Source organism: the organism of the source record quoted next, unplaced genomic scaffold, assembly GCF_019419815.1.
Source record: "Pyrus x bretschneideri cultivar Hongxiangsu unplaced genomic scaffold, Pyrus_bretschneideri_v1 Contig46, whole genome shotgun sequence".
In the NCBI taxonomy this organism is placed as follows: domain Eukaryota; kingdom Viridiplantae; phylum Streptophyta; class Magnoliopsida; order Rosales; family Rosaceae; genus Pyrus; species Pyrus x bretschneideri.
Genome location: NW_025999783.1, coordinates 2759010 through 2768458, shown reverse-complemented (window position 1 = coordinate 2768458; position 9449 = coordinate 2759010). Strand labels below are relative to the sequence as shown.

General features: G+C 37.6%; 2 protein-coding genes and 1 long non-coding RNA gene across 6 annotated transcripts; 1 reads left to right on the top strand and 2 right to left on the bottom strand.

The window, feature by feature from the left end:
• On the top strand, nt 1-2844 carry LOC103937043 (18S rRNA (guanine-N(7))-methyltransferase RID2). Its single transcript, XM_009346950.3, has 8 exons — nt 1-258; nt 385-468; nt 582-637; nt 826-882; nt 1214-1263; nt 1447-1599; nt 1939-2074; nt 2382-2844. The coding sequence occupies exons 1-8, from the start codon at nt 87-89 to the stop codon at nt 2544-2546; spliced, it is 873 nt and encodes a 290-aa protein (XP_009345225.2). The 5' UTR covers nt 1-86; the 3' UTR covers nt 2547-2844.
• Nucleotides 2845-3244: 400 nt separating this feature from the next.
• LOC103937041 (60S acidic ribosomal protein P3-2) lies at nt 3245-4605 on the bottom strand. Of its 2 annotated transcripts, XR_007252137.1 has the most exons (3): nt 4318-4605; nt 3473-3725; nt 3245-3389 (listed from the first exon to the last, which is right to left on the bottom strand). XR_007252137.1 is itself a non-coding variant. In XM_009346949.3 (2 exons), exons 1-2 carry the CDS (start codon nt 4513-4515, stop codon nt 3552-3554), a joined length of 372 nt encoding a protein of 123 aa, XP_009345224.2. In that variant the 5' UTR covers nt 4516-4605; the 3' UTR covers nt 3371-3551. The 2 variants fall into 2 exon arrangements, 1 of the variants encoding a protein (XP_009345224.2); XM_009346949.3 differs by having other exon boundaries at nt 3371-3725.
• Nucleotides 4606-5138: 533 nt separating this feature from the next.
• On the bottom strand, nt 5139-8841 carry LOC125469824. 3 transcript variants are annotated; one of them, XR_007252096.1, is made up of 7 exons: nt 8635-8841; nt 8200-8407; nt 7062-7889; nt 6356-6384; nt 6142-6236; nt 5584-6053; nt 5139-5258 (listed from the first exon to the last, which is right to left on the bottom strand). It is a non-coding gene; the product is annotated as an uncharacterized LOC125469824 (long non-coding RNA). The 3 variants fall into 3 exon arrangements; XR_007252097.1 differs by lacking the exon at nt 5139-5258 and having other exon boundaries at nt 5299-6053; nt 7062-7133; nt 7311-7889; nt 8635-8839; XR_007252095.1 differs by lacking the exon at nt 5139-5258 and having other exon boundaries at nt 5299-6053; nt 8635-8838.
• Nucleotides 8842-9449: the final 608 nt, after the last annotated feature.

Sequence of the window (9449 nt, the reverse complement as noted above, 5' to 3'; positions counted from 1 at the left end):
TGTCTCTCTCTCTTGGCTTTCATCTCTCCCCCTGTCGCTCCTGCATTTCGTTGGGTTCTCGCTTAACGCACAAGAGAAAAACAACCATGTCTCGGCCGGAGCTGCAAGCTCCACCTGAGATTTTCTACAATGAAGACGAAGCTCGCAAGTACACCCGCAATTCCCGAATCATGGAAATTCAGTCGGAGCTCTCCCACCGAGCCCTCGAGCTTCTTGCTCTCCCCGACGATGGCGTCCCCAGGCTGCTCCTCGACATTGGTAATATTTCAAAACCCAACTCCCCCATCTTTCAATTCAATTTTTCGTAAAAAATCCCAAAGGGGTTTGATTTTATTCACCGAAATGGTGAAACAGCTGAGTGAGTGATTGAGGTTTTCACTGCAGGTTGTGGGTCGGGGCTCAGTGGAGACACATTGTCGGAGAGTGGGCATCAGTGGATTGGTTTGGATATTTCCCAGTCGATGCTTGGTAGGTGTTTTTATTTTTGGGCTTTTGTGTATCGTTTTCGATTTGGTTTTCAGCTTCTTGATTGCTTCCATGGTTTGTTCTAAATCGGAATTTCATTTCTTCGATGATTGGAGATGTGGCATTGGAGAATGAGGTTGAGGGTGACCTTCTGCTAGGGGACATGGGTCAGGTATCACTCTTAATGCCTCATGGTTCAGTTTTTTGGCACGTCCCTTGTTATTTTTCTATCTTATTTGCGATTCTTCATTGTCATCCAAAAGACAAAGAAAGGAGAAAAAATATGTATAGAAATATGATATTGTTCAACCTGAAATTGTTTTTATTATCAGCGTATGTAATCATTGGATTTTGTTTCAGGGCTTAGGACTTCGTTCAGGAGTTATTGATGGAGCGATAAGCATCTCAGCCGTTCAGGTTTACTTTTGTTTTCACTCACTAATACTTGCAATGATGGATAATGGACATAGCTGGATTTTTTTTTGCCTATCTTAGCTTGTGTCCCTTGTTTTGTCAGTTTTTTTGTTTTTTTTTTTTTTGTATTTATACCCCAATAGTGAAGAGCTCAAAATTCAATTATTTCCGCTCTATCTCATATCTTTTCTGAAATAATTACCATGTTGTAACTGATTTGTTCCTTTATTTTCATAACCCCTGAGATTACTTCACGTGTGCATTCCTTATGTTTTTTATACGGTTTACTAAATGAATCTTACTCCCGTTTTACTTTACTGTGTTTTAAATGCAGTGGTTGTGCAATGCTGATAAGTCCTCACATAATCCACGATTACGATTGAAGTATGTTGTGTTTCTTGTTGGTTTTTATTTTCTCATCATAATTTTGTCAGTTTATGCTTGAAACGCAGTGATATATGTGCCATGATCTTCTTATTCTTGGTCTTTTTACGACATTAAGCATAGGATGAGCCTGCAATCCCTTTTTAATTGCAGTATGAATGTGTTGTCTTAAATCCTTTGCAGGGCTTTCTTTGGATCATTGTACAGATGCTTAGCAAGGGGTGCAAGAGCAGCGTTTCAACTTTATCCTGAAAACCTGGACCAGCGCGAGTTGATTTTGAGTTCTGCTATGCGTGCTGGATTTGCAGGGGGTGTTGTTGTTGATTATCCCAACAGGTATGCAAGAAACCAATTATGCAATCTTGTGTCATAGGCTGTTAGCTCCCTCTTTTATGGTACAACGCTTTATACATTTTCTTGTGTACGTGCATCATTTTATCTTTCAGTAAACCTTTTTTTCTCCCTTTCAATCTAACATTTTCTTCACATGAATGAGTGCGGAAAAAAATGGAATGTGTTGGTGTAACTTACCCAACATATCAAACTGTTGTGGTAGGGTCAGGGAAATAGAACGAAATATAGGGCAAAACGTCAGATTCCGACTTCACAGAGTTTTTAATATCCAAATTCTTCAAGTAGTATGTTCCTCTAACTTAAGGAATAATCTTGTTACAGTTCCAAGAAACGAAAAGAATACCTTGTCCTCACTTGTGGTCCACCATCTATTAGCACTTCTACTCCCAAGGGAAAAGGTGAAGATGGCGAGGGTTCCTCTAACGATGAGAGTAGTGAAGATGAAGAAAATCAGACAGTAAGTCTTCACGGATGCATTTACCATTACTATAGTCTTGTTTTTCTTGATCAACTACCATTGCCTTTTTTGTTCAACCTTTCTACTATTCTAATTTGTTATATTTTTTCTAAAAAAAACAATATTATCCAAACTAAGGGGGTGGGGGAGTGTGCTAAGCCTCACAATGGGCCAGACATAATAATATGGTTCAAATTCGCTTTTGGCGAGAATCGAACCTAAGGTCTCTCACTTACAAGTGAAGGGGAATACCACTAGACTGTAGTACTAAGTGGCTGATTTGTTATATTTTATTTGTGGGAAGCAGGTTTCAAACTCAGACAGGCACAGGCCGAGGAAAAAGCAGAAGACAAGTAAGAAAGGCAAGGGAAGAGAATGGATACTAAAGAAGAAGGACCAAATGAGAAAAAAAGGAAATGTTGTTCCCCCAGACACAAAATACACAGCTCGGAAACGGAAGGCTCGATTTTGATCTTGCACGAGGCCTATATTGTGTCATTTATGAGTGATGGCCTTAATGTTTTCTTTACAGTTTATACAGGCGTCTACGAAGGCATTACATTCCCTTTAGTGCTCGAAAATACTGGCTTTTAAAGCAGTTTTTATACAGATCTCGCCGGGCAACGGATTGATATCTCATTCACTCTTGTAACCTTAACTAGTTTGAGAAAAGAGACTTTATTCTGTTCCAAGAGGTATTTGTTTATTTGTTTGTCCGCTAAACTTGTAAGGATTAGTCAATTTCTCCTCGTAATTTTAATTCTGGCCAATTTTCCTCCTCAAACTCTCATGATTAGTCAATTTCCACCTTGTTGGATTTTCAGACTTTTCATCCAATCTTCCGTTTAGTATGCCACCACATGCCATCCACATGATCACCCTTCAAGGGCAAAAATGTTTCTTAATTAAAAACTGCTAATTTCATCCCTTCTCTTAGATTGAATGCTATTTCTAAATCAATCATTAGTCGATTGAAGTCATATATGACTCCAATGATCAACAAATTTAAGTTATGACTTGTTGGGTACTTCAGGATCAAGAGTTGTGGTCTCATTTAGTCCATAGTATTCGTCAGTGACTTCACGACGTTTCGTGCCCCATCCTTCGCAGCATATTTTCACATTCATGCAAACTTACGACCGCCACCAAACAATATGTAAGCCACGGCCAACGGGGAAAAAGTTTAGTGGATTGATTCGAAGAAAACCTGTCTTTAAGAACGACAGAACGTCCTCCGAGGAAGGTAAAAATAAATCGAAAAATGCAGAAACAAAGCCAAACAGAGGATACGACTTCCAACATAACCACAAACCATTTAAAGAGTGCACAACAAAAATTTCTTCAGCTCACATAATTTCTCATCCAAACAATTCACAAACATCCAACCCTACATGCAATTTAAAAAAGAAAAGAAAAGAGAAACTGGTAAAGATTACGAGATAATATATGACTCGGTAACAAGTGAGTTATGACTAGATTAATCAAAAAGAGAGAATCCCATGTCATCGTCGCTCTCCTCCTTCTCTTCCTTCTTCTCCTCAGCCGGGGGAGCCTCTGCAGCAGCCGCTGCACCACCTCCAGGAGCAGCAGCAGCAGCTCCACCTCCAATGAAGGCACCACCGCCACCACCACCACCACCACCAATGATCACCTGAACCGAATAAGTTTAAACATAGGAATTCAGCACCCCAACGCTTGGTTTTCAACGTTTTCTCAACATAAGGTACCACGGAAAACAAATTATATCTTCCAAAGGGGTTTGACGTTGTAACTGACCTTACAGGAAAATAAAAAGGCTACAGATGCGTCGATGAACAATTGAGCAAAAACACAATTCTGACTATCTTGAAGCAAAACCCCTAACACGGGTTCTGGAGCATATTTTACATGTGAAACAAGTCCTACAAATCCGCATAGTAACAAATGCATCCCCAAACAATTTGAGCCAACACAATGCTGACTAATTTGAAACAAAAAACCAAACACTAGGGTTCTGGTTCTGGAGCCTATTTTCCACTATTACCTGCATTTTCTTCAATCATTATTTTTTTATTTTTTCCAACATTCGATTCAAATTCAAGGAAAGCATAATAAAACCAATTAAAAGATAAAGATCAACAAACAATACATAACAAACCAAATCAAATCTCGGATTTCAATTTTCCATCTCAAATGGAAACCCTAAGAAAAAAAACAGGACTGAAGAATCAAAGGCAAAGGAGCAATAAGGGACAGAGAGGGACCTGGAAAACGGCAGAGGTGGGAGTGACAGGTGAGTACGAGGTCTGGACACCGCCGGAGGACTCGGAAGATAGAGCGGACTGGACGAGCTTCCTCTGGAGCTCGAATGTGGAGGGAGCGGAGGCCTCAAGGTCTCCATTCTGCTGTTTGGCGGACCACTCTCCCCCGGAGGTCCTCAACACGAAGGTGAACACTCCCATGGCGAATCGAAAACCCTAACACCAATGCAGCTTTCTGTATACAAGAGTTTGGCGCTTTGAGACCGCACTTTATGCTGCGTTTTTCCTCTATATGTAGAATACGATGCCAAAACCCTAGCAGCCGCTTAATAATTTACAAAGACAAGTTTGCCCCTGTCATCTTCCACAATTCCATTTCTTTTTTTTTTTTCTTCTTTTCTTTAAGACAAAGGATATCGAAACTTAGGTTTCAAGTTTTGTATTAGGGCTCAAACATATTGAAAAACAGTATTGGCATCCTCGTCGATAAGACTCTAACACAAAGTGTCGTAGATGTTAAGAGGGTTAGGGGTGGAATTATAGCAATCAAGGTTGTGATTGGACAAGAACTTATTAATGTGATTAGCGCATAAGGATTGCAAAATTATACTGGGAGAGAGCTTGGCTAACCAACATCAACTGTTGGGATGGATGTACATATGAAAAGAGATAAAAGGATGAACAAGACCTTGAAGTGTTCAAGAACTAGATGGTGGAATCTAAAAGAAGAAATAGCAAGTCACCTTCAAAGAGAAACTACTAGCTGAATGCGTTTGAGATATAGAGGGGAAATAGCAAGTCACCTTCAAAGAGAAACTACTAGCTGAAGTCACCGATGTCTCGTCTCATGTTCTGCATTTCTAAAGTCTTCAGGAGAAAGAAAACATTTTCATTTTCGATGTCAACATTCTCTTCGCTGAAGCCAATCCCACAATTCTCTCGAGCTCAAATGCAATAAGCGAAAAATAAAAATACACACGCATATCAAGTTTTTCAGTATTCATTGGTCCGATAATCAAACAAACAAACAAAATACAGAATCTAATTCATATTCGCGACATCAGGCTGTGTAAAACGACAACAGGAGATTCACACAATTCTGATGTTAGGCAGTTTCTTTATTCAATTGATGAGAACCGTGCCAGTTTCTAATATAAAGGATCCTAAGTTGTTAAACATTCAAAACTTCTAGCAAAGTTAACAACTACCCTATCTCATCCTCGTAATCAAAGAACGATCCAGCACACTTATAAGAGAACAAAACATTACCCGAAGGAGATCAAATTGAGAAAAGAGCACTGTGCATACCATGTCATTGGACCCATCAAGCATATTAGCAATCTGCAATTAAATAAAAAGAGCGTTTTGGTTTACGAAAAGAAGAATATGACTGTATCTCAAAATGAATTATATAAAGTATCAAAGACAAGACACTTCCATTATTATTATTTTTAAATTTGGTAGCTCTTCAATTGCTTCTTAAAGAGAATGACAATTTGTATCGAGCTCACCTCAGGGTAAAATTCCTTTCTCTTAGGCAGAGAATATGTGATTAAATTCTGAACGCCATGGAAAGGCACAAAATACATCAGCATTTGGACAAGAAAAGCATGCTCAAAGCAGTCTAAAGAACCTTATATCTGTGGTGAAAGTGTGATTTCTCAGTATAAAGCATTATCTTCCGCTTGCCTTCAAAGAACCGAACCCATGCATGAGAAATATCACTTTGTCCTGCATATCTGAGGAAAGACAAAATATCTGAGAATTTTCCACTCAGTAAATTTATGACCACACAATCATAACAACATAAATAGGACAGGTTCTTACTCATGAAGTAAACAGAAGGATGCACTCTGTGACTTCAAAAAATTCCGAACTCGAACATATTCAAAGTAAGAACTGATAAATATCATAATCCCGCCCTGAACAAAAGTTTCCAAGTAAAGATATCATGAAAAATTCCCAGGATCATTCAAGGACACTTTAAACAAAAATTTATTAATAATTGCAATTTTAAAAACATTAGGCTTCAAATAATTACCTCAACAGAATCTTTATCTTTGGGAAGATCTGAAAACAGAAAAAACACTAAACATCTCAAAATGTGAGTAAAAAGATGAAAAAAAAAAAAAAATCAAGCTAAACTAAAACAGTCAAGAACAGAGTGTGTATTTCAAATTCTTAAAACACAGCAAGTTCAATGACATGAGTAGGGTTTGGGTTAAGATTGGAATATTTTTTCTTTCGAAAAAACTGAATTTATATCAGCAACTTTTCATATTCTCTTCCAACTTCAAGTGCAAGTTGTTTTAGCTAGTACAAACATTGCCCCAATCTTCCTAAAAGTTTTGGCACAAAAGTATTTGTTTCCATAGATTTGAAAACAAAAACTTCAGGAACTATAACTTCAAAATTAAAACTTATGTTTCAAAAAAAATATTAAGGGGTTGTTTCCCATCCTTCTTCGAACTTTTTGTTATCGATACTAATGGTGTTAACTAATTTAGCTACATTCATCATTTTTTAAAACAAAAAATTGGATCCAAGAAGGATACCAAACAGGCCCTAAAGAATTCTTCTTCAAGATGGTTCTATCAAATTAATAACAAAGTATCTAGCCATAATTTATAGAGACCTTCTTTAATAAGTTGAACTATAGCAATTCAGAAATCAAATTATAATTGTTTAATAACAACCAACTATAAAGTCTCTTGCAATTAAGGATACTCCTTGGAAACAGAACAAACCTTTGTAGTAAAATATTCAAAACGAGCATCCTCAAAATGTTCTATTGAGTCTGCATCAAACCGCTGATAAATCTGGAAGGTTGAAAAGTAAAAAAGTGAATTAGCTGAAGAAGTTATTTCCAGATCTGAAACATAATTAAGGAATCAATCTAATTCCTTACACTTTAAGAAGAAACTGAGTACAGTGATACATATATTATTATTTTTTTCTAGGTAGCCACTTATTCATAATAAATATTCAAATCACACCAGGAAACAAAAAGAACAATTCAGAGTCTCAATGTTGTGTGACCCATATTCCCGATAGGTTCTCAATCAATGAAGTCAAAACATAAATCAATAAAGACCATATCCACTGATTTCATGTTTTCATTCAAGTCCACCTTAACCGCACAAAAAGGCCAATTATCAGCAACAAGAATCAAGGAGCAGAACAGAAAATATAATAGGAACTGCACAATACAAAATATAATAGGGGAATGAAGTGTACATAAGCATACAATCTGATTTAAAAAAGATGCCAAAATGGTAAGACATACAAACATAAAAGCTAGTGGTGATTAACATCGAGCTTAACACAGCATACAGAAATAATGTTAATGTATAATAAAAATGCAAAAGCCAAATGAACAAGATATTTCATGTAAATGCACCTCATGCACATTGATGGTTCAACAGCAGATTGAGAACCAGTTCCCAGGTCCTGTTCTGCATCCGAATCATGAGTCCCTCGGTCATCCGAGTCAGAGGGCTCCTGGTCATCCTCATTTTCAGAATCTTCACTATGCTCCTCAATTCCCGCCATTTCAGGGTCTTCATCATCAACTCCTATGCAAGTATAGAGCATGAATTAAAAAATATAAAGTGCAGAAAGATCAATTTGACTCTGCTTATGAAGAATTAAGACTACATCTTAATCCAATATCACATAGGAGATAAAAACAAAAGTAAGCATTCATGTCACTACAGTAGTGTATGCCTTCCATAACAATATTGATATATGACCATACGAACCTCAACCCAGGAGGCCAGTATCGTTACGATGGAAAATGCACAAGTACTGTCTGGAAAACAATTAGGAGGGCAGCGACAACAAAATTGTTTTCTAATATTTGAATATAAAACATAAATGCTCTACCTTCTTCATCATCATCCGCATCCTCTGAGTCATGCTAATTCAATTCATGGGCAGGGAACCAAACAAAAACTTACCTAGGTTTTTCCCAGATTGTTTTCCCATGTTGAGAAGAAAAAGAACACTGGAAATTTCGCGCCAGAAGCAAATGCACAGACTTGGTTTCGGTTAAAGCTACCGGAGGAGGATAAGAGCTTGTTGGAGTTGAAGCCTGAGGTCGTTTAATTTATAGTCAAACAGAATGCCAAAGCATGAGGCAGAACATAGCAAACAAATTTTAATTCTATAAAAACGAAAAAGAAATCCAGTTTTTTCCTATCAGCTACAACTTTGCACCATCAGTCTCTGATAAAATTAAGTTTTGACAAATTTATAGAATTCTTGTTCCATGACCAAATTCAAATCAGAAAAGGGAAAATTCGGAGTTTGGGAGCTTACGGTGTGCCTCGCGGTGGCTGAACCTATGCTCGCGATGGTGAAGGCGGGCTCGTGCAACCGCGTTGGGAGGAGACCTGCGGGCTTAACGTGAAAGTGAGAGGGGAAATCGAGGTTTTTGGGGTTTAAGGATTTTTAGGGTTTAGGGTTTAAGATGAGCAGAGGTGTGAAATTAGTTATTGGGTTGTTAATGGATCGCATTAAGACCCATTTAGTTTGATTTCAGATTAAATGGGTCTTAGCGTGTACCCATTAACAGTCTCATAGGTTGATTTGTCACCTTTAAAGGTTTGTACATACATCTGCATTTCACGTTTACAGTTTGTACATGCATGTGCGCTTGATGTTTAAATTTCTTATGTATTATGATTAGTGATGTTGACCCGTCAGAATTGCTCACTGTTTTTATAAGAGTTGAGCACGCAATTTAAGGCAATATATGTCGATGACATGAAGCTAGTTGGAACTGCTAAAGAGCTCAACAAAATTACTGAATATCTGAAAAGCTAATTTGCAATGGAAGGCCTTGGAAACACAAAATAGTGTCTTAACTTGCAGATCGAGCATTGTGCTAGTGGGATTTTGGTCCATCAATTAGCTTACATTGAAAAAGTCTCAAAGCGCTTTGGCATGGATAAAGCTTATCCACTCAGCACATCAATGGTCATTCAGTCTCTTGACATTAAGAAATATCTATTTCGTTCAAAAGAAGATGATATAATAGGCATCCAATGAGGAATGTTGTAATTATAGATGTCATGTAAATCTTCGCTATTTATTCAAGATTGTTGTAATTATGAATGCCATGTGAGTCTTCG